Source organism: Antedon bifida, chromosome 5 (genome assembly GCF_963402885.1).
Source record: "Antedon bifida chromosome 5, ecAntBifi1.1, whole genome shotgun sequence".
NCBI lineage: Eukaryota > Metazoa > Echinodermata > Crinoidea > Comatulida > Antedonidae > Antedon > Antedon bifida.
The window spans coordinates 8,427,960-8,453,483 of record NC_136230.1 but is presented as its reverse complement, the minus strand read 5'-3'; the positions used below and the strand labels follow the sequence as shown (position 1 = coordinate 8,453,483).

Here is a 25,524-nt window from a genome sequence, read left to right as displayed (position 1 = left end):
TGATAATCTAAATTGCAATCATATTAATATTTTCAATGATAGGCTTATTTATTTTAAGAGGAAGATTATGTGTTCACTTCTTGAACAGCCTGCATAACCTGTTTGAACAATATACATTTTAAATTGAAACTGTTTATGGCATGCTGATCTATGTTATTATAGGCCTATATATTTATATATTTATATCTGTATTTTATTGTTAACCGTTTTTGATGTTGTATTGTTTTATGTTTCAAACCTGTTAGTGGCGGTATTTATCGCTGTTGGTTTTGATGGAATAAAATAAAAAATAAAAATAAAATTCCCCACCTGGTACAGTCGACACGGCTAAAAGGAATATGCAATAAATGTCTATTACGTGTACGACCAGGGACACTTAAACTAAATAGCGAAATTAATGAACAGTCATCTATATATAAATGTAGATGTACAGTGGTGTACAAATATATATTATATATACTATTGCAAGACGTTGTTGTAAGATACGAATTTTATAAATATGAAAATACCACTCCATCATAATAATGAGACAGGAATGTGCCAGGCCGATACCATGCAATAGGCCTACAGACAATTCAAGTCCAAAGTTGTTTTTTTTTTTCATTTTAAAATTCTCATGATGGCAATTATATTTGGTTACAGATTACATCGTGTTTGACTATATTCGCTCTGTGTTCATTTTTACAATTTCCAGTTATTATCACCAAAGTTCCTGTATTCGAAAGCCATCTGGGCAATTGCAAGCGCGTATGTATAGGCCTACATTTACTAAGGACGTAGGTTTTTATAGGACGTATTTAGTTTAAATCGTATTCGTATTAAGGACATTCAGTAAATCACGCTTGACATTTTTCTCAATGCTTTAGAAAGTGGGTTCATACTTTTCGTACTAAATTGTACCAGCAATTGAAAACCATTAGGCCTACTAATTAAGTTGAGTTAGATAATAAATTATTGACGATTGACAGAAATCGTACAAACTTCTGTTGAACAGCGTCGGTTCGACGGGCTGACATGGAGAAATTAAGGCTATGTTCAGACCCATGGCGTTAGACCGTTTTAGCGTACAACGTTACTAGCAAGGTCACATTACAAACCGCAGAGAAAAAAATGAGGTGTTCAGACCTATAAATAGCGTACGATTATCGTTACAACGGAAGTGCGTCATTTAGGTTGGTTCTAGTTGCATATTCATGTGCTGTTACCCACGTGTTTTCATCATTATTTCCACTGTAGATAGGCCTAGATCTCAGCCCTACAATTATGACATTTGCCGTAAATAAAACATACCTCAGCATTTTATTTAAGAAAAATATAGTAAAGCCAAATTTCTGTTTCTATTGTTTTATTTTGTAGTAAAAAACATTTGCCCAGGCTCTTGTGTTACGAAAATAAAGCAGGCCTTCTAATGATGAAGATGGAGATTGTGTTAATCACATGGACTGCATGCACATGGGTGGAAAAAACGATTGTGATTTGTCCAGACCAGTCAGTTAAAAAAAAACCCTTAACTTGCTAATAAAAATGACACAGCTCCCCCTTGTTTGTTTACTGAATTTTTTAGGAGTTTTAAACTTGTCCAGTCTAGTCTGCCTCATACTGTATATGAATGAGTGACTTGATGTCCCACCACGCTAGTTTTTAGCTTGAATGAAATGCGTGAATGGCTCTTAGCTAGGCCAAGGCCTAAAAGGGAACGGGATGGTAGACACTATATGCTTATATACAAGGTGCATTTATTTATGTCATTTGTTAGAAAATATAATGGTAATCAGTTGATACATGTAGTTTGTAGCCTAGTGTTTTTTTTAACAGTTGTATTTGTAGCCTAGTTAGGCCTTATTTATTCTGGCCTTTTTGTTGTTGAAATCCATCTCTCACACATTGACGATACAAGATGTCAGCCTAGGTCAAACCTTGTTTCGCGTCATAACAGGAAACGTTCTTTCAACTTTACGTAAGCGTAAGAGTCGTAAGCGCAAGATATACAATGGAAAAGGATAGGCCTATTTTTAATAGATACGAAAATACGAATTTCATTAATAAAAGCAGCTTTTTTACAACACCTCTTTACCTAAAAAGGATAAAAATTAGCCCTATATTAAAAACGTACAATTATATTAAAGTTCTTTCTATTCACACTTTTCTTTATTTTGTTGACATATTCTCCTTCCGGTAATAACTAAGTTCATTAACTATTCTTTTATTAGGAGAAATGATTCGATGTTTTTAAACAATTTAAACCGGCACTATTTGCTCCATCTGAGTTTTTCTAATCAATGTTTTTGTTGTTTGTGGTGTTATAAGAAGCATGCTATTAGACTCTGATGCAGTAGATGTAATATTAAATACAGAAGGTAAGATATTTAATAACAATTAATAATAATAATAATAATAATAATAAATTTATTAAATAATATTGCCATTCAATATCCCTCCACACTTAATAATAAGAAGCATACAGTAAATACTTGTTAAATAAATTTATTTACAAATACATTCGGCACAATACTATTTTATGGATTAGGCCATTTATATAAATTCTCAAAAATAATAGATGCATACACCATGGCATACAGAATATATAATACCGAAAATCAAACCTTTAACTAAATACTAATTACTTACTTATTAACTAAATACATTTTTAAAAAGCAAACACAAACACTTTTACTGATTACCTTAAGTGATATAGGCCCTACAGTAACTTTCTTTGCATACACTGTGTCACACAATATATATGATACAGGAAATTAAACCTTTAAATAAATCTAAAAAGTTGAATACTAAAACTATAAACATATTTTTAAACTCTGAAACTGTGGTACACTGTACTGTAATTTCTCTCTTTCAGATGGGGCTGAATTAAGGACACAAGTTGATTCAATCTTTCTGGTGTCATTCTTGTATATCTATTTAATAAAGCAAAACAATTTGTAAATGCAACACATACACTTTCAATGTTGATACATTATCAATGTTAATATCAATGTTTTGTTTAATTTTCAGTGGTAATAGAAGCAGACTTTCTGTTCACATGTAAAAATGTTAATAATAAATAAGTGTGATATTTCCTATGTACTGGGCAGTATTTACTTTGGAATCATTATAGGCCTCATTTTGTGTTTAAAATTTGCTCTGTAAAAATATTTAACATTTTAAAACTAGTGTGTTGAAGCTTTTCAATAATTATTTTAAATCAAAGAAAAATAATTAAACATATTTAAAGTGTTTTTCACTTGTTTTTCTTAAGTTAATGACTACAAATTTTAATTTTATAGCATTTTTCTGTTAAGCAGCTGAACTACTGTTATTAGTTATAGTTATGTGTACAGTATAGATAACATTTTTAGTTACAAACATTTAGTTTTTAAACACATTCTAACCAAAGGGCCTGTAAAAGAGAAGTTTCACTGTAGATCATTTTTGTTGCAGTTTAGAAGTTGGAATTATTGTGTAGAGTGTGTAGATCCAACATCCAATACATTAAAATTTTAAAATGGTTTTTTTTTAATTTGGCCTATCATATAAAATAAAGTCACACTAAAAAAAAAAGAGATTTATGCCTAATTCCAAAGCTAGCCTAGGCCTACAGATGGTGGTCCACTTAATTAGGATAGGCCTAGTACTTGTTTTGTAGGGCCTCCTAGCCTAGTAGGCTAGTATAGGAGGCCTACTACTACTACTAGTACTAGGGGCCTAGGCTATATAGTAGGTAGGCCAGGCCTGAGGTAGGCCTAAAAAAGGCTTTTAGTAGTAGGCTAGCCTAGGCCTAGTAGGCCTATTACTAAGTAGGCCTAGGCTAGGCCTACAAGAAGGCTACGGTCTAGGACATTTTTAGTACAGGCCTCTTGCCTATATTACAGTAAAATAGTAGTGGTTATGATGTAGGCCTGGGCCTAGGCATGTTCCGTTTTATGTAGCTAGGCCTATGTACAGTATATGCCACACAGCATGTATGCCTTTCTAAGCCAGGCTACCTACCTGAAAAACAATTGCCTGATGGGCAACCATCGATCGAGCAAACACAGAAGCGTAAGAAAAAATTTCAACTTTACGTAACGATCATAAGACGACCGTAAGCGCTTGAAGTTAAAAAAGTCAACTTTACGTAAGGGTCGTTATCGGCTCGTGAGCCTGCGGTTCAGAACGATCAAAACGACGTTCACTTTTGTTCAACTTATAGTAGCGTCGTACGCTAAAACGGTACTATCAACCGTTTTCCACTACAACGCTACAACCGTTGTACAACGCGTTGTACGCTAATCCCCAACTGTTCAGACACACATTCTTTTAGCGTCGTACGCTAAAACGGTCTAACGCCATGGGTCTGAACAGGGCCTAGGTTTCACCGTACCCTCACAAATAAATTATAATGGTCAATTTCACTTCACCTTCACTTCTGCTGCCTCTCGCTTATGGAATGACCTACCTGCCTCTATTAGATCATGTTCGTCTACTATCGCCTTTAAATCTGCCTTGAAAACTCATCTTTTTCTTCAGATTGAGCTCTCTCTTACACCGCGCCTTTGATCACTTACTGCTGGAATTGGCGCGTTACAAATTCGTACTATTATTAGTATTATTAATTTCATATTATAGAATCATTAGCCTTGAAAACAACTTTGAAATGACGACCGCAAATTAAACATTCACGTAAACATATATTTATTTCATTAAAACATAAAAGAGGAGCACTGAGGCTAGCTGTTGTCGATAACGGTTGGATGGGGTGTTAAACAATTGTGGAGGTTCTTAACTTCTAAAAGTTTGCACGGATCAACTAACTCCATGACGAGTTAGTCTGACCGGTAACGAGATTAAAATCAAGTTAAATTTAATTCTTTAATACTTCATGATCGGCAAATATACGTTACACTATTATAGTTCATTGCAATCACTATTATTTATATTTATTAAATTTTTATTATTATTTTCAGTTTCGCTTTTTACGTCAGAAATTACGAATTTGTTTAGGTAATAATTTGCAATCGTCATATAATGGTACAAGGGTATTTGTATAATTAGATGGGCAATTGCAACAGTATGGATACGGAGTGCACCCGGGGTTACAGCATAACTGAGATTTCCAATCTGTATCTTTCATTGAACTTGGAGAAAAGCTTATCTTTGCCGTTTCCATCGCTAATAGTTCTGCCAGTTCATCAACCAAGCTATAACTAGTATTACTGATGTCATCTCTTTCTTCTGGATCTAGCAATATATCGTATATAATCGGAGGGTCATGCGATTGAATGGTTGAATTTGGATTACACCTACACATTATGTCAATACCATCAGGTTCACAGTAGATACTGATTTCGGTGTAATAATGTGCTTTATGTTTAGTTGTTCGAATCGCAAATGGTCCTTCGACTGGAGACGGTGATAAGTCATAAATTAAGATAGATTGTCTTGGGCTCTGCAAAGAAAAAAAAATAATAGGTCTACAACAATATATTGGTAAAGTAAAAAAAACCGACCTGTGAACGGAATCCTGTATTTTTATTGTATAATAGCCTACAGTTTTGGACAATTTGAAGGCAAAACATTTAATCACAAAATGTAACGACGCAATTCTCGAAGATATATCTCGCACTTACTGTATATGCGTCGATTAAGACGATGTGGATTCTGTTTTAATTATGCCAAATAATTAATGGCCAACACAGAAGCATTGATGGATGAACTCAATTGTGTGAAGATGTTTAAAACCAGCGTCATAATATTCTATATGTCTGATGTTATACATACATAGAGTAGTTCTTGACAGAAAGACGCGGATTCAATTTCCGACTCCCAATGTCAGCTTATAATTTCCCTACATTCGAGGCTCAGTATTACAATGTATAAGAGAAAACAACTAAATACCTCTTTATCCCGAAATAACACATCTGAGAAGTCAAATCCATCTAATATAATATCATCTGTTGACGACTCAGTTATCCTTCTAATTGTTGGCCATATATCAAGATGGCTAAGCAACTCGGTTGATACCCCAGGGCTGATGCGTCCTTGCCAGTATATGACGGTTGGTACACGGATACCACCTTCAAAAGTTGTAAATTTCCCGCATCGAAATATTCCGTTAAATCCTCCCAAAATACCTCACGACGGTCGGGCCTAATAAAATTTGTATACAATAAAAAAATTGTAACGTTCCGTTCATCTGATTTGCATCGATTTATTCAATTTCTGTACAACAAAAATTATATTTACCCGTTGTCTGAAGTAAAAATCACCAATGTGTTTTCGAGAAGCCCGCTCTCTCGAAGTTCTTGCATAATGTCTCCAACCTCACCATCGAGTTCTGCCAGTGAGTCCGTATACGGTCCCCCAAGCGTCGTGTTCCTATAGCGACGTCCAGCAAACTGTGGTGTGTGGGCATGCAATGAAGAGTAAAGAAGAAAGAATGGTGTCCCATCACAAGCATTGGTCTGGATGAAGCTTTTAGCAACTCTTATCTGTCTTTCTGCCAACGTTATCAAGTCTATTGGTTGTTCTATAATGTCACTGTTAAAGACTAGTGTACAGGGTGCGGTATCAGGAGAATATTCAACTCCTTCACAATCATCATCGGGATAATAACATTTAAAGTTTGGACAATGACCAAGTGTATTGGGAGCACCAAAAAAAAAAAATCGAAGCCATGAGTTAAGGGTAAAAATTCCCTGTTTTTACCAACACCAAGATGCCACTTCCCAACAAGACCTGATTTGTAACCTTTGTTGGCAAGCATTTCTGGAATTGATATTTCTTCATGGCGTAGGCCACCGATGTGTTCTTGAAAAATAAAAACCGGATCTATATCATTCCATATACCTGTACGTACAGGATATCGGCCAGTCAGAATTGAAGCCCTGTTTTAATATATATAATCACCAGTTAAGTTAAGTGTAAATTGTATGAGTTAAGTGTCAATTTGACAAGTTAAGTGTGACTTGGACTTAGTTTAGTGTCACTTGGACTTAGTTTAGTATCACTTGGACGAGTTAAGTGTCACTTAGAGTTTGGACGAGTTACAGTAAGTGTGATATGAACTAGTTAAGTGTCACTTGGACTAGTTAAATGTCACTTGGACTAGTTAAGTGTCACTTGGACGAGTTAAGTGTCACTTGGACTGGTTAAATGTCAATTAGACGAGTTAATTTTGGATGAGTTACAGTAAATACTTAGTTCAGTGTGACTTGGACTTAGTTAACTGTGACTTGGACTTAGGTACCTGTGACTTAGACTTAGTTAAGTGTGACTTGGACTAGTTAAGTGTGACATGGACGAATTAAGTGTGACATGGACAAGTTAAGTGTGACTTGGACCAGTTAAGTGCGACTTGGACTAGTTAGGCTAAGTGTCACCTAAACAAGTTAAGTGTTACTTGGACTAGTTAAGTTTCGTACAAACATATGTACTCAGTTGACCGATAGCTATAGCTGGTAAATATTAAGTATAGATAGATCATCTGAAACAAAATAACATAAATAAATTAGATTATGTACCTTGCTGGACTGCAGAGTGGAGAAGCACTGTAAAACTGAGTAAACTTTTTTCCTTCTCTAAAAAGAGCATCAATATTAGGTGTAGATGCCAGTGGATTTCCAAATGACTGTAAATCACCATAACCGAGGTCATCGGCCAAAAAGATAACGATATTTGGAGATTTGTTGGTATTGCAATGAAGAAGATCAACTTCAACCACCAACAGACAAATGATAAGTTTAATCAAACCGGTGACATGTAAAGCTGTGCCCAATTTACAACACTCAAACCTCATTATTTCCTTCATCGAAAAAAGAAAATATTTCATTGAATATGATTAGGTAGAGGCTCTTTGCTCAGTCCTTGTAAACTATAGACCATCGACTTTTTTACATTTTAAATATAAATATAACATGCAATAAAACAGTATTACATAAAACTATAATTGGTCGAAAGAATGTATGAAAAAGATCGTTATAATAGATTACATTAAAAATAAATAAATAATAATCAATAAGTGTATTATCTCAAAAGTGTTACTGAGATTTAGGTATATTTGTCATTTGTATTTTATTATTTTAACAAGTAAAATATAGTATATTACCCAATCACTTTTGTTTCCAAACGTAGTTTCTTCTCTCGTACCTCCTGTACTCACAGTTAGTATAAACTAACACTCCTTACTATCCACAAATAAAATATGGTCGTTACTCTATATAATTTATATGCATCAATTTTATTAACGTATGACTCGACATAAATTGGGAATCACTGACTTCTGTAAATTATGTTTGTACAAAACAATTAGGCTACTGAATATTGAACAAAAAACTCTATAAACGATTTCAGTCGGTATTTAATACGTGGTTTTTTTTTATTCGAACCATTCAGAAAATCTAGGTAGGAGATTTCGAGCACGATTTTGCAAATTTAACGCACAGAGGGTTTTTAGACCAGTATTAGGGCATTATTGTAACTTTCATAATGTTTACCGAGAATAACTCGCAAGGCTCGTTTTTTAATTCGCTCAATTTGAGAATTCTGAGTTTCTGTTATTCCAGAATGCCAAACAGGAGCGGCGTACGCCAAAGCTGGCCTGATATACCCAATGCAAACTGACACAAGGTCAGTGGTAGGAACACCAAAACCTTTAAGTCTATACAAGATGTGTAAACGTTTACTACTCTTAGAAACTACATTATTAACCATAGTATCCCACTTAAGGTTAGCTTGAATAAAAAGACAAACAATTTTTTGTTTCACTGACATTTTCTAGCTTGTTATTGTTAATTACAATTTCAGGTGGTAAAAGTGTGGTTATTTTTTTAAACAAACTTGCATAACCTTGCAGTTAAGTTTGATAAAGTTATTTTTGCTCAAATTTTCAAGGTTAGCTACATCATTAACTATACAATTAAAGTTGCTAGGATTAAAAGTGTCAACTAGAGTAATATCGTCGACATATTTGAAACGATCACATTTAGATTCGTGTAAAGCTACGTGATAACACATAAAAATATAAGCGGGCCTAATTTAGTTCCCTGTGGGACTCCACAGGAAAGAGGTTCCCAACTCGAGAAGGCTGTACTTTACTCTTTGGCGACGAGAGTGTAAGAAATCAATGATCCATGGAATAATTTCATTTCTAACCCCAAGGTCTGTTAACAGGTCGATACAATCGAAAGCTTTAGTAAAGTCAGTAATTACCATATTTCCTATTGAATAATTTTTATCTAGCCCTTTATAAAGTTTATCTAACATTTCAATAAGACAATGAGTGGTGGAAAAACCACGTGTTACTGAGATTCATGTCAATGCCTCATTTGTTTTTAATATTATTCTCTTTACTTCTATTTTAAACATTAATTAAAGTTAAAAAGAATTGTAAATTACCAATTTGTAGTTTAGCTCAGTTTTAAAACGTAGTTTCTTCTCTCGTATCTGTGGTCACAATGATTATAACTCATATACCAGGCCTGTACTATTCTAACTACCCTCAAAAACGAATTGTAAGATGTCACTATAATTTGATATGATAAACTGTATTAATAATTATCAAGGTAATACAATTATGTTGCCTATCGTTTCGTGTACCCGTCATGAATAAAGTACAGTACATCACGAATTTGATTACGTCATGGTTCAAGTTTTGAATAAAAGAGGGGTTGTGTATAACGTCAAGTTCATACCTAGTTAAAAATAAGCTACCATTTTATGTATTAAAGAGGTTATGCAGGCTGTTCAAGAAGTGAAGACATAATCTTCCTCTTAAAATAACCAAGCATATCAGTAAAAATATCAATATGATTATAATTTAGATTATTAAATGATGTATATGTTAGTCTATGAAAAATTCCCCTTCTGGTACAGTTGACACGGCTAAAAGGAATATGCAATAAATGTCTATTACATGTACGACCAGGGGCATTAAAACTAAATAGCTAAATAATGAACAGTCATATTTAGAATTTAAGATATTATATAAACAAAAAATCAGATATCGTTCCACGATTGATGACAGAATCAATGGAAAGGGCAAAATTAACACAGTTATAAGACAGGAATCGTACAAACCTCCGTTGAAAAACGTCGATTCGACGGGCCTGACATGGAGAAATTGAATTGAAAATTACGGAACAATATTCAAGGTTTTACCGTACCCTCACAAATAAAATATAATGGCCAAATTCATATTATAGAATCATTAGCCTCGAAAACAACTTTGAAATGACGACCGCAAATTAAACGATATTCACGTAAACATATATTTATTTCATCAAAACATAAAAGAGGAGCACTGAGGCTGTTGTCGACAACGGTTGGATGGGGTGTTAAAATATTGTGGAGGTTCTTAACTTCTCAAAGTTAGCACAGATCAACTAACTCGTCACGGTGCACCATGGCGAGTTAGTCTGACCGGTAACGAGATTAAAAACGAGATTAAAATCTAGTTAAATTTAATTCTTTAATACTTCATGATCGGCAAATATACGTTACACTATTATAGTTCATTGCAATCACTATTATTTCTGTTTATTATATTTTTTTATTATTTGCAATTTCGCGTTTTACGTCAGAAATTACGAATTTGTTTAGGTAATAATTTGCAATCGTCATATAATGGTAGAAGGATATTTGTATAATTAGATGGACAATTGCAACAGTATGGATACGGAGTGCACCCGGGGTTACAGCATAACTGAGATTTCCAATCTGTATCTTTCATTGAACTTGGAGAAAAGCTTATCTTTGCCGTTTCCATCGCTAATAGTTCTGCCAGTTCATCAACCAAGCTATAACTAGTATTACTGATGTCATCTCTTTCTTCTGGATCTAGCAATATATCGTATATAATAGGAGGGTCATGCGATTGAATGGTTGAATTTGGATTACACCTACACATTATGTCAATACTATCAGGTTCACAGTAGATACTGATTTCGGTGTAATAATGTGCTTTATGTTTAGTTGTTCGAATCGCAAATGGTCCTTCGACTGGAGACGGTGATAAGTCATAAATTAAGATAGATTGTCTTGGGCTCTGCAAAGAAAAAAAAACAATAGGTCTACAACAATATATTGGTAAAGTAAAAAAAACCGACCTGTGAACGGAATCCTGTATTTTTATTGTATAATAGCCTACAGTTTTGGACAATTTGAAGGCAAAACATTTAATCACAAAATGTAACGACGCAATTCTCGAAGATATATCTCGCACATATATGCGTCGATTAAGACGATGTGGATGTTTTAATTATGCCAAATAATTAATGGCCAACACAGAAGCATTGATGGATGAACTCAATTGTGTGAAGATGTTTAAAACCAGCGTCATAATATTCTATATGTCTGATGTTATACATACATAGAGTAGTTCTTGACAGAAAGACGCGGATTCAATTTCCGACTCCCAATGTCAGCTTATAATTTCCCTACATTCGGGGCTCAGTATTACAATGTATAAGAGAAAACAACTAAATACCTCTTTATCCCGAAATAACACATCTGAGAAGTCAAATCCATCTAATATAATATCATCTGTTGACGACTCAGTTATCCTTCTAATTGTTGGCCATATATCAAGATGGCTAAGCAACTCGGTTGATACCCCAGGGCTGATGCGTCCTTGCCAGTATATGACGGTTGGTACACGGATACCACCTTCAAAAGTTGTAAATTTCCCGCATCGAAATATTCCGTTAAATCCTCCCAAAATACCCTCACGACGGTCGGGCCTAATAAAATTTGTATACAATAAAAAAATTGTAACGTTCCGTTCATCTGATTTGCATCGATTTATTCAATTTCTGTACAACAAAAATTATATTTACCCGTTGTCTGAAGTAAAAATCACCAATGTGTTTTCGAGAAGCCCGCTCTCTCGAAGTTCTTGCATAATGTCTCCAACCTCACCATCGAGTTCTGCCAGTGAGTCCGTATACGGTCCCCCAAGCGTCGTGTTCCTATAGCGACGTCCAGCAAACTGTGGTGTGTGGGCATGCAATGAAGAGTAAAGAAGAAAGAATGGTGTCCCATCACAAGCATTGGTCTGGATGAAGCTTTTAGCAGCTCTTATCTGTCTTTCTGCCAACGTTATCAAGTCTATTGGTTGTTCTATAATGTCACTGTTAAAGACTAGTGTACAGGGTGCGGTATCAGGAGAATATTCAACTCCTTCACAATCATCATCGGGATAATAACATTTAAAGTTTGGACAATGACCAAGTGTATTGGGAGCACCAAAAAAAAAATCGAAGCCATGAGTTAAGGGTAAAAATTCCCTGTTTTTACCAACACCAAGATGCCACTTCCCAACAAGACCTGATTTGTAACCTTTGTTGGCAAGCATTTCTGGAATTGATATTTCTTCATGGCGTAGGCCACCGATGTGTTCTTGAAAAATCAAAACCGGATCTATATCATTCCATATACCTGTACGTACAGGATATCGGCCAGTCAGAATTGAAGCCCTGTTTTAATATATATAATCACCAGTTAAGTTAAGTGTAAATTGTATGAGTTAAGTGTCAATTTGACAAGTTAAGTGTGACTTGGACTTAGTTTAGTGTCACTTGGACTTAGTTCAGTATCACTTGGACGAGTTAAGTGTCACTTAGAGTTTGGACGAGTTACAGTAAGTGTGATATGAACTAGTTAAGTGTCACTTGGACTAGTTAAATGTCACTTGGACTAGTTAAGTGTCACTTGGACGAGTTAAGTGTCACTTGGACTGGTTAAATGTCAATTGGACGAGTTAATTTTGGATGAGTTACAGTAAATACTTAGTTCAGTGTGACTTGGACTTAGTTAACTGTGACTTGGACTTAGGTAACTGTGACTTGGACTTAGTTAAGTGTGACTTGGACTAGTTAAGTGTGACATGGACGAATTAAGTGTGACATGGACAAGTTAAGTGTGACTTGGACCAGTTAAGTGCGACTTGGACTAGTTAAGTGTCACCTAAACAAGTTAAGTGTTACTTGGACTAGTTAAGTTTCGTACAAACATATGTACTCAGTTGACCGATAGCTATAGCTGGTAAATATTAAGTATAGATAGATCATCTGAAACAAAATAACATAAATAAATTAGATTATGTACCTTGCTGGACTGCAGAGTGGAGAAGCACTGTAAAACTGAGTAAACTTTTTTCCTTCTCTAAAAAGAGCATCAATATTAGGTGTAGATGCCAGTGGATTTCCAAATGACTGTAAATCACCATAACCGAGGTCATCGGCCAAAAAGATAACGATATTTGGAGATTTGTTGGTATTGCAATGAAGAAGATCAACTTCAACCACCAACAGACAAATGATAAGTTTAATCAAACCGGTGACATGTAAAGCTGTGCCCAATTTACAACACTCAAACCTCATTATTTCCTTCATCGAAAAAAGAAAATATTTCATTGAATATGATTAGGTAGAGGCTCTTTGCTCAGTCCTTGTAAACTATAGACCATCGACTTTTTTACATTTTAAATATAAATATAACATGCAATAAAACAGTATTACATGAAACTATAATTGGTCGAAAGAATGTATGAAAAAGATCGTTATAATAGATTACATTAAAAATAAATAAATAATAATCAATAAGTGTATTATCTCAAAAGTGTTACTGAGATTTAGGTATATTTGTCATTTGTATTTTATTATTTTAACAAGTAAAATATAGTATATTACCCAATCACTTTTGTTTCCAAACGTAGTTTCTTCTCTCGTACCTCCTGTACTCACAGTTAGTATAAACTAACACTCCTTACTATCCACAAATAAAATATGGTCGTTACTCTATATAATTTATATGCATCAATTTTATTAACGTATGACTCGACATAAATTGGGAATCACTGACTTCTGTAAATTATGTTTGTACAAAACAATTAGGCTACTGAATATTGAACAAAAAACTCTATAAACGATTTCAGTCGGTATTTAATACGTGTTTTTTTTTTATTCGAACCATTCAGAAAATCTAGGTAGGAGATTTCGAGCACGATTTTGCAAATTTAACGCACAGAGGGTTTTTAGACCAGTCAGTATTAGGGCATTATTGTAACTTTCATAATGTTTACCGAGAATAACTCGCAAGGCTCGTTTTTTAATTCGCTCAATTTTAGAATTCTGAGTTTCTGTTATTCCAGAATGCCAAACAGGAGCGGCGTACTCCAAAGCTGGCCTGATATACCCAATGCAAACTGACACAAGGTCAGTGGTAGGAACACCAAAACCTTTAAGTCTATACAAGATGTGTAAACGTTTACTACTCTTAGAAACTACATTATTAACCATAGTATCCCACTTAAGGTTAGCTTGAATACAAAGACAAACAATTTTTTGTTTCACTGACATTTTCTAGCTTGTTATTGTTAATTACAATTTCAGGTGGTAAGTGTGGTTATTTTTTTAAACAAACTTGCATAACCTTGCAGTTAAGTTTGATAAAGTTATTTTTGCTCAAATTTTCAAGGTTAGCTACATCATTAACTATACAATTAAAGTTGCTAGGATTAGAAGTGTCAACTAGAGTAATATCGTCGACATATTTGAAACGATCACATTTAGATTCGTGTAAAGCTACGTGATAACACATAAAAATATAAGCGGGCCTAATTTAGTTCCCTGTGGGACTCCACAGGAAAGAGGTTCCCAACTCGAGAAGGCTGTACTTCACTCTTTGGCGACGAGAGTGTAAGAAATCAATGATCCATGGAATAATTTCATTTCTAACCCCAAGGTCTGTTAACAGGTCGATACAATCGAAAGCTTTAGTAAAGTCAGTAATTACCATATTTCCTGAATAATTTTTATCTAGCCCTTTATAAAGTTTATCTAACATTTCAATAAGACAATGAGTGGTGGAAAAACCACGTGTCAATGCCTCATTTGTTTTTAATATTATTCTCTTTGCTTCTATTTTAAACATTAATTAAAGTTAAAAAGAATTGTAAATTACCAATTTGTAGTTTAGCTCAGTTTTAAAACGTAGTTTCTTCTCTCGTATCTGTGGTCACAATGATTATAACTCATATACCAGGCCTGTACTATTCTAACTACCCTCAAAAACGAATTGTAGGATGTCACTATAATTTGATATGATAAACTGTATTAATAATTATCAAGGTAATACAATTATGTTGCCTATCGTTTCGTGTACCCGTCATGAATAAAGTACAGTACATCACGAATTTGAATCATGAATCATGGTTCAAGTTTTGAATAAAAGAGGAGTTGTGTATAACGTCAAGTTAATACCTAGTTAAAAATAAGCTACCATTTTATGTATTAAAGAGGTTATGCAGGCTGTTCAAGAAGTGAAGACATAATCTTTCTCTTAAAATAACCAAGCATATCAGTAAAAATATCAATATGATTATAATTTAGATTATTAAATGATGTATATGTTAGTCTATGAAAAATTCCCCTTCTGGTACAGTTGACACGGCTAAAAGGAATATGCAATAAATGTCTATTACATGTACGACCAGGGGCATTTAAACTAAATAGCTAAATAATGAACAGTCATATTTAGAATTTAAGATATTATATAAACAAAAAATCAGATATCGTTCCACGATTGATGACAGAATCAATGGAAAAGGCAAAATTAACACAGTTATAAGACAGGAATCGTACAAACCTCCGTTGAAAAACGTCGATTCGACGGGCCTGACATGGAGAAATTGAATTGAAAATTACGGAACAATATTCAAGGTTTTACCGTACCCTCACAAATAAAATATAATGGCCAAATTCATATTATAGAATCATTAGCCTCGAAAACAACTTTGAAATGACGACCGCAAATTAAACGATATTCACGTAAACATATATTTATTTCAGCGAAACATAAAAGAGGAGCACTGAGGCTAGCTGTTGTCGATAACGGTTGGGTGGGGTGTTAAAATATTGTGGAGGTTCTTAACTTCTCAAAGTTAGCACAGATCAACTAACTCGTCACGGTGCGCCATGGCTAGTTAGTCTGACCGGTAACGAGATTAAAAACGAGATTAAAATCTAGTTAAATTAAATTCTTTAATACTTCATGATCGGCAAATATACGTTACACTATTATAGTTCATTGCAATCACTATTATTTCTGTTTATTATATTTTTTTATTATTTTGCAATTTCGCGTTTTACTTCAGAAATTACGAATTTGTTTAGGTAATAATTTGCAATCGTCATATAATGGTAGAAGGATATTTGTATAATTAGACGGACAATTGCAACAGTATGGATACGGAGTGCACCCGGGGTTACAGCATAACTGAGATTTCCAATCTGTATCTTTCATTGAACTTGGAGAAAAGCTTATCTTTGCCGTTTCTATCGCTAATAGTTCGGCCAGTTCATCAACCAAGCTATAACTAGTATTACTGATGTCATATCTTTCTTCTGGATCTAGCAATATATCGTATATAATCGGAGGGTCATGCGATTGAATGGTTGAATTTGGATTACACCTACACATTATGTCAATACCATCAGATTCACAGTAGATACTGATTTCGGTGTAATAATGTGCTTTATGTTTAATTGTTCGAATCGCAAATGGTCCTTCGACTGGAGACGGTGATAAGTCATAAATTAAGATAGATTGTCTTGGGCTCTGCAAAGAAAAAAAACAATAGGTCTACAGCAATATATTGGTAAAGTAAAAAAAAACGACCTGTGAACGGAATCCTGTATTTTTATTGTATAATATAGGCTACAGTTTTGGACAATTTGAAGGCAAAACATTTAATCACAAAATGTAACGACGCAATTCTCGATATATCTCGCACTTATATGCGTCGATTAAGACGATGTGCATTCTGTTTTAATTATGCCAAATAATTAATGGCCAACACAGAAGGATTGATGGATGAACTCAATTGTGTGAAGATGTTTAAAACCAGCGTCATAATATTCTATATGTCTGATGTTATACATACATAGAGTAGTTCTTGACAGAAAGACGCGGATTCAATTTCTGACTCCCAATGTCAGCTTATAATTTCCCTACATTGGGGGCTCAGTATTACAATGTATAAGAGAAAACTACTAAATACCTCTTTATCCCGAAATAACACATCTGAGAAGTCAAATCCATCTAATATAATATCATCTGTTGACGACTCAGTTATCCTTCTAATTGTTGGCCATATATCAAGATGGCTAAGCAACTCGGTTGATACCCCAGGGCTGATGCGTCCTTGCCAGTATATGACGGTTGGTACACGGATACCACCTTCAAAAGTTGTAAATTTCCCGCATCGAAATATTCCGTTAAATCCTCCCAAAATACCCTCACGACGGTCGGGCCTAATAAAATTTGTATACAATAAAAAAAATGGTAACGTTCGGTTCATCTGATTTGCATCGATTTATTCAATTTCTGTACAACAAAAATTATATTTACCCGTTGTCTGAAGTAAAAATCACCAATGTGTTTTCGAGAAGCCCGCTCTCTCGAAGTTCTTGCATAATGTCTCCAACCTCACCATCGAGTTCTGCCAGTGAGTCCGTATACGGTCCCCCAAGCGTCGTGTTCCTATAGCGACGTCCAGCAAACTGTGGTGTGTGGGCATGCAATGAAGAGTAAAGAAGAAAGAATGGTGTCCCATCACAAGCATTGGTCTGGATGAAGCTTTTAGCAGCTCTTATCTGTCTTTCTGTCAATGTTATCAAGTCTATTGGTTGTTCTATAATGTCACTGTTAAAGACTAGTGTACAGGGTGCGGTATCAGGAGAATGTTCAACTCCTTCACAATCATCATCCGGGTAATAACATTTAAAGTTTGGGCAATCACCAAGTGTATTGGGAGCACCAAAAAAAAAATCGAAGCCATGGGTTAAGGGTAAAAATTCTCTGTTTTTCCCAACACCAAGATGCCACTTTCCAACAAGACCTGATTTGTAACTTTTGTTGGCAAGCATTTCTGGAATTGTTATTTCTTCATGGCGTAGGCCACCGATGTTGTCTTGAAAAATCAGAACCGGATCTATATCATTCCATATACCTGTACGTACGGGATATCGGCCAGTCAGAAGTGAAGCCCTGTTTTAATATATAACAAATATACGTATGTATATAACATAAATAAGCGAAAAATCACCAAGGAAAAATCATAAGCAGTAAACGCGTAACTTGGATGATTTAAGTGTCAATTGGATACGTTAAGTGTCAAATGGATGAGTTAAGTGTCAATTTGACAAGTTAAGTGTGACTTGGACTAGTTACGTGTGCCTTGGACTTAGTTCAGTGTCACAGATTTCTCACAGATGTGCCTGCAATATACCGGTACAGTGCTGGCGTCGTGCCGGTATCGTTACCGGCATATACCCATTCTCATCGGACTATCGGGAGAAAGGAGTCGGGCATATTCGGCCAATAAAAAGTCTCTGACAAAATAATTATTGAGGGCGTCCTTTATTGTTATTATTTTTGTCTAGCGATGTATGGCGGCGAATTTTAAGTTACAGATTAATATCTTCCTTTATAGCATATTTATGCAATACATGCTATGTACAGTATATTGTGCTTATATTATACAGGTACAGCAATTTATTAGCCGTCATCGGCAATCTGTAAAACACCTTAGAAGGCTGTACAATTTACAAGGCGACGAAGGGTCAGGCACCAACAAACAAAGAGCTATGACCTATAGGCCTATAGATTATGCTACAAATTTCTTCTTGTCCCCTTATTTTAAGCAGCTCTCTTATCTCATTATCCCTCCAGTTCGACATTATTATTGTTAATTGAATTGAATCGGCGCCACTTGACCGCGCAAGGTGTCAAAGCCTCGACGGGCGCGCCGGGAACCCCGGAATATAACGGCGTTACGTTCTCACAGAATGCCCGTCTGGCATTGCGGGGAATATCCCTAGAATATTACTAGGTCTAAAGCAGGTCATGTCGATGCCGGCATGATGCCAAGACGACCCGTTCTCACAGAAAACCATACCGGCATGGTAATGGTATATTCACGCAATATTCCTGGCACACAGCTCTGTGAGAAAGGGGCTTAAGTGATACTTGGACTTAGTTAAGTGTGACTTGGACTTAGTTAAGTGTGACTTGGACTTTAGTTCAATGTGGCTTGAACTTAGTTAAGTATGACTTGGACTTAGTTAAGTGTACCTTAGACTTAGTTAAGTGTGACTTGTACTAGTTAAGTGTGACTTAGACTTAGTTAAGTGTGACTTTTACTAGTTAAGTTCGACTTGGACTAGTTAAGTGTCACTTGGACGAGTAAACGTGTCACTTGGACGTATTAAGTGTGACTAGGACGAGTTTAGTGTGACTTGGACCAGTTAAATGTGACTTGGACGAGTTAAGTGTGACTTAGACTTAGTTAAGTATGACTTTTACTAGTTAAGTTCGACTTGGACTAGTTAAGTGTCACTTGGACGAGTAAAAGTGTCACTTGGACGTATTAAGTGTGACTAGGACGAGTTTAGTGTTACTTGGACTAGTTAAGTTCCGTACAAACATAGGTACTCAGTTGACCGATAGCTATAGCTGGTAAATATTAAGTATAGATAGATCATCTTAAACAAAATAAGATAAATAAATTAGATTATGTACCTTGCTGGACTGCAAAGTGAAGAAGCACTGTAAAACTGAGTAAACTTTTTTCCTTCTCTAAAAAGAGCATCAATATTAGGTGTAGATGCCAGTGGATTTCCAAATGACTGTAAATCACCATAACCGACGTCATCGGCCAAAAAGATAACGATGTTTGGAGATTTGTTGGTATTGCAATGAAGAAGATCAACTTCAACCACCAACAGACAGATAATAAGTTTAATCAACCCGGTGACATGTCCCAATTTACAACACTCAAATCCCATTATTTCCTTCATCGGACAAAGAAAACATTTTATTGACTATGATTAGGTAGAGGCTTTTTACTCAGTCCTTGTAAACTAATGGACCATTGACTTTTGCATAAAATAATATTACATGAAACTATAATTGGTTGAAAGAATGTATGAACAAAATCATTATGATAGATTACATTAAAAAATAAATATTAATTAATAAGTGTATTAGCTCAAGTGTTACTGCGATTTAGGTATATGTCTCATTTGTATTTTATTTTTTTAACAAGTAAAAGATAGTATATTATTATATTATTTATTATTATATCACTTTTGTTGCCAAACGTGGTTTCTTCTCTCGTACCTGTACTGCACAATGAATATAAACTAACACTTCTTACTATCCACAAATAAAATATAGTCGTCACTCTATATAATATAGCTTCAATTGTATTGACTCTACATAAACTAGGAATCATCAACTTCTTTAAATTGCAATTTTGTTTGTACAAAACAACTAGGCTACTGAATATTGAAAAAAACTCTATAAACGATTTCAGTTTGTATTTAACACGTGTTACTGAGATTCATGTCAATGCCTCATTTGTGTTTTATATTATTCTACTTCTCTTTTAAACATTAATTAAAGTTTTATAAAATTGTATATTACCAATTTGTAGTTTAGCTCAGTTTTTAAACGTAGTTTCTTCTCTCTTATCTGTAGTCACAATGATTATAACTCATATACCAGGCCTACACTATACTAACTACTCTCACAAACGAATGATAAGATGTCGCTATTATTTTATATGATAGACTGTATTAACGTATGATCAAGGTAATAAAATTATGTTGCCTATCGTTTCGTGTACCGGTAATGAATAAAGTACAAGTACATCACGAATTTGATTACGTCATGGTTCAAGTTTTGAATAAAAGAGGAGTTGTGTATAACGTCAAGTTCAAACCTAGTTAAAAATAAGCTACCACTTTATGACCGACAAATATACATTGCACTATAATTAATTGCAATTGCTATAATACATTATTTCTTTTCTTTGTATCTTTTATCAGAATCTTTACAGTTCTTTTTACGATACAAATGACGATTATTTACAGGTAGTAGTTCACAATCGTCGTATAATGGTAGGATAGTATTTGTATAATTAGATGGACAATTGCAACAGTGTGGATAAGGAGTGCACTCGGGGTTACAGCATAACTGAGATTTCCAATCTGTATCTTTCATTGAACTTGGAGAAAAGCTTATCTTTGCCGTTTCTACCGCTAATAGTTCTGCCAGTTCATTAACTAAGCTATAACTAGTATTACTGATGTCATCTCTTTCTTCCGGATCTAGCAATATATCGTATATAATCGGGGGGTCATGCGATTGAATGGTTGAATTTGGATTACACCTACACATTATGTCAATACCATCAGGTTCACAGTAGATACTGATTTCGGTGTAATAATGTGCTTTATGTTTAGTTGTTCGAATCGCAAATGGTCCTTCGACTGGAGACGGTGATAAGTCATAAATTAAGATAGATTGTCTTCGGCTCTGTAAAGAAAAAAAACAATAGGTCTACAGCAATATATTGGTAAAGTAAAAAAACCGACCTGTGAACGGAATCCTGTATTTTTATTGTATAATACGCAGTTTTGGACAATTTAAAGGCAAAACAGTCAATCTCAAAATGACATATCGCGCACTTATATGCGTCGATTAAGACGATGTGCATTCTGTTTTAATTATGCCAAATAATTAATGGCCAACACAGAAGCATTGATGAATGAACTCAATTGTGTGAACATGTTTAAAACCAGCGTCATAATATTCTATATGTCTGATGTTATACATACATAGAGTAGTTCTTGACAGAAAGACGCGGATTCAATTTCCGACTCCCAATGTCAGCTTATAATTTCCCTACATTGGGGGCTCAGTATTACAATGTATAAGAGAAAACTACTAAATACCTCTTTATCCCGAAATAACACATCTGAGAAGTCAAATCCATCTAATATAATATCATCTGTTGACGACTCAGTTATCCTTCTAATTGTTGGCCATATATCAAGATGGCTAAGCAACTCGGTTGATACCCCAGGGCTGATGCGTCCTTGCCAGTATATGACGGTTGGTACACGGATACCACCTTCAAAAGTTGTAAATTTCCCGCATCGAAATATTCCGTTAAATCCTCCCAAAATACCCTCACGACGGTCGGGCCTAATAAAATTTGTATACAATAAAAAAATGGTAACGTTCGGTTCATCTGATTTGCATCGATTTATTCAATTTCTGTACAACAAAAATTATATTTACCCGTTGTCTGAAGTAAAAATCACCAATGTGTTTTCGAGAAGCCCGCTCTCTCGAAGTTCTTGCATAATGTCTCCAACCTCACCATCGAGTTCTGCCAGTGAGTCCGTATACGGTCCCCCAAGCGTCGTGTTCCTATAGCGACGTCCAGCAAACTGTGGTGTGTGGGCATGCAATGAAGAGTAAAGAAGAAAGAATGGTGTCCCATCACAAGCATTGGTCTGGATGAAGCTTTTAGCAGCTCTTATCTGTCTTTCTGCCAATGTTATCAAGTCTATTGGTTGTTCTATAATGTCACTGTTAAAGACTAGTGTACAGGGTGCGGTATCAGGAGAATGTTCAACTCCTTCACAATCATCATCCGGGTAATAACATTTAAAGTTTGGGCAATCACCAAGTGTATTGGGAGCACCAAAAAAAAAATCGAAGCCATGGGTTAAGGGTAAAAATTCTCTGTTTTTCCCAACACCAAGATGCCACTTTCCAACAAGACCTGATTTGTAACTTTTGTTGGCAAGCATTTCTGGAATTGTTATTTCTTCATGGCGTAGGCCACCGATGTTGTCTTGAAAAATCAGAACCGGATCTATATCATTCCATATACCTGTACGTACGGGATATCGGCCAGTCAGAAGTGAAGCCCTGTTTTAATATATAACAAATATACGTATGTATATAACATAAATAAGCGAAAAATCACCAAGGAAAAATCATAAGCAGTAAACGCTTAACTTGGATGATTTAAGTGTCAATTGGATACGTTAAGTGTCAAATGGATGAGTTAAGTGTCAATTTGACAAGTTAAGTGTGACTTGGACTAGTTACGTGTGCCTTGGACTTAGTTCAGTGTCACTTGGACGAGTAAAGTGTCACTTGGACTAGTTACGTGTGCCTTGGACTTAGTTCAGTGTCACTTGGACGAGTAAAGTGTCACTTGGACTAGTTACGTGTGCCTTGGACTTAGTTCAGTGTCACAGATTTCTCACAGATGTGCCTGCAATATACCGGTACAGTGCTGGCGTCGTGCCGGTATCGTTACCGGCATATACCCATTCTCATCGGACTATCGGGAGAAAGGAGTCGGGCATATTCGGCCAATAAAAAGTCTCTGACAAAATAATTATTGAGGGCGTCCTTTATTGTTATTATTTTTGTCTAGCGATGTATGGCGGCGAATTTTAAGTTACAGATTAATATCTTCCTTTATAGCATATTTATGCAATACATGCTATGTACAGTATATTGTGCTTATATTATACAGGTACAGCAATTTATTAGCCGTCATCGGCAATCTGTAAAACACCTTAGAAGGCTGTACAATTTACAAGGCGACGAAGGGTCAGGCACCAACAAACAAAGAGCTATGACCTATAGGCCTATAGATTATGCTACAAATTTCTTCTTGTCCCCTTATTTTAAGCAGCTCTCTTATCTCATTATCCTTCCAGTTCGACATTATTATTGTTAATTGAATTGAATCGGCGCCAAAGTGATACACTTGACCGCGCAAGGTGTCAAAGCCTCGACGGGCGCGCCGGGAACCCCGGAATATAACGGCGTTACGTTCTCACAGAATGCCCGTCTGGCATTGCGGGGAATATCCCTAGAATATTACTAGGTCTAAAGCAGGTCATGTCGATGCCGGCATGATGCCAAGACGACCCGTTCTCACAGAAAACCATACCGGCATGGTAATGGTATATTCACGCAATATTCCTGGCACACAGCTCTGTGAGAAAGGGGCTTAAGTGATACTTGGACTTAGTTAAGTGTGACTTGGACTTAGTTAAGTGTGACTTGGACTTTAGTTCAATGTGGCTTGAACTTAGTTAAGTATGACTTGGACTTAGTTAAGTGTACCTTAGACTTAGTTAAGTGTGACTTGTACTAGTTAAGTGTGACTTAGACTTAGTTAAGTGTGACTTTTACTAGTTAAGTTCGACTTGGACTAGTTAAGTGTCACTTGGACGAGTAAACGTGTCACTTGGACGTATTAAGTGTGACTAGGACGAGTTTAGTGTGACTTGGACCAGTTAAATGTGACTTGGACGAGTTAAGTGTGACTTAGACTTAGTTAAGTATGACTTTTACTAGTTAAGTTCGACTTGGACTAGTTAAGTGTCACTTGGACGAGTAAAAGTGTCACTTGGACGTATTAAGTGTGACTAGGACGAGTTTAGTGTTACTTGGACTAGTTAAGTTCCGTACAAACATAGGTACTCAGTTGACCGATAGCTATAGCTGGTAAATATTAAGTATAGATAGATCATCTTAAACAAAATAAGATAAATAAATTAGATTATGTACCTTGCTGGACTGCAAAGTGAAGAAGCACTGTAAAACTGAGTAAACTTTTTTCCTTCTCTAAAAAGAGCATCAATATTAGGTGTAGATGCCAGTGGATTTCCAAATGACTGTAAATCACCATAACCGACGTCATCGGCCAAAAAGATAACGATGTTTGGAGATTTGTTGGTATTGCAATGAAGAAGATCAACTTCAACCACCAACAGACAGATAATAAGTTTAATCAACCCGGTGACATGTCCCAATTTACAACACTCAAATCCCATTATTTCCTTCATCGGACAAAGAAAACATTTTATTGACTATGATTAGGTAGAGGCTTTTTACTCAGTCCTTGTAAACTAATGGACCATCGACTTTTGCATAAAATAATATTACATGAAACTATAATTGGTTGAAAGAATGTATGAACAAAATCATTATGATAGATTACATTAAAAAATAAATATTAATTAATAAGTGTATTAGATCAAGTGTTACTGCGATTTAGGTATATGTCTCATTTGTATTTTATTTTTTTAACAAGTAAAAGATAGTATATTATTATATTATTTATTATTATATCACTTTTGTTGCCAAACGTGGTTTCTTCTCTCGTACCTGTACTGCACAATGAATATAAACTAACACTTCTTACTATCCACAAATAAAATATAGTCGTCACTCTATATAATATAGCTTCAATTGTATTGACTCTACATAAACTAGGAATCATCAACTTCTTTAAATTGCAATTTTGTTTGTACAAAACAACTAGGCTACTGAATATTGAAAACAAGTCTATAAACGATTTCAGTCGGTTTTTAACACGTGTTACTGAGATTCATGTCAATGCCTCATTTGTGTTTTATATTATTCTACTTCTCTTTTAAACATTAATTAAAGTTTTATAAAATTGTATATTACCAATTTGTAGTTTAGCTCAGTTTTTAAACGTAGTTTCTTCTCTCTTATCTGTAGTCACAATGATTATAACTCATATACCAGGCCTGTACTATACTAACTACTCTCACAAACGAATGATAAGATGTCGCTATTATTTTATATGATAGACTGTATTAACGTATGTTCAAGGTAATAAAATTATGTTGCCTATCG

The 25,524-nt window shown here is 35.1% G+C and overlaps 4 protein-coding genes across 4 annotated transcripts; all 4 read right to left on the bottom strand.

Moving 5' to 3' along the window:
- Positions 1–4,885: 4,885 nt before the first annotated feature.
- On the bottom strand, positions 4,886–9,408 carry LOC144843288 (arylsulfatase A-like). The gene is made up of 7 exons (XM_078700082.1): positions 9,370–9,408; positions 8,081–8,124; positions 7,497–7,777; positions 6,533–6,860; positions 6,302–6,437; positions 5,872–6,107; positions 4,886–5,422 (listed from the first exon to the last, which is right to left on the bottom strand). Exons 3-7 carry the CDS (start codon positions 7,769–7,771, stop codon positions 4,955–4,957), a joined length of 1,443 nt encoding a protein of 480 aa, XP_078556208.1. The 5' UTR covers positions 7,772–7,777; positions 8,081–8,124; positions 9,370–9,408; the 3' UTR covers positions 4,886–4,954.
- Positions 8,425–20,559, bottom strand: LOC144843287 (arylsulfatase A-like). The gene is made up of 7 exons (XM_078700081.1): positions 20,461–20,559; positions 13,662–13,705; positions 13,078–13,358; positions 11,808–12,446; positions 11,459–11,711; positions 10,669–11,017; positions 8,425–8,705 (listed from the first exon to the last, which is right to left on the bottom strand). Exons 3-7 carry the CDS (start codon positions 13,350–13,352, stop codon positions 8,425–8,427), a joined length of 1,797 nt encoding a protein of 598 aa, XP_078556207.1. The 5' UTR covers positions 13,353–13,358; positions 13,662–13,705; positions 20,461–20,559.
- LOC144843285 (arylsulfatase A-like) lies at positions 16,079–19,820 on the bottom strand. The gene is made up of 4 exons (XM_078700080.1): positions 19,555–19,820; positions 17,383–18,021; positions 17,033–17,285; positions 16,079–16,590 (listed from the first exon to the last, which is right to left on the bottom strand). The coding sequence occupies exons 1-4, from the start codon at positions 19,818–19,820 to the stop codon at positions 16,123–16,125; spliced, it is 1,626 nt and encodes a 541-aa protein (XP_078556206.1). The 3' UTR covers positions 16,079–16,122.
- Positions 20,560–20,788: 229 nt separating the features above from the next.
- LOC144843284 (arylsulfatase A-like) lies at positions 20,789–25,457 on the bottom strand. The gene is made up of 5 exons (XM_078700079.1): positions 25,333–25,457; positions 24,427–24,698; positions 22,123–22,761; positions 21,774–22,026; positions 20,789–21,354 (listed from the first exon to the last, which is right to left on the bottom strand). Exons 2-5 carry the CDS (start codon positions 24,690–24,692, stop codon positions 20,836–20,838), a joined length of 1,677 nt encoding a protein of 558 aa, XP_078556205.1. The 5' UTR covers positions 24,693–24,698; positions 25,333–25,457; the 3' UTR covers positions 20,789–20,835.
- Positions 25,458–25,524: the final 67 nt, after the last annotated feature.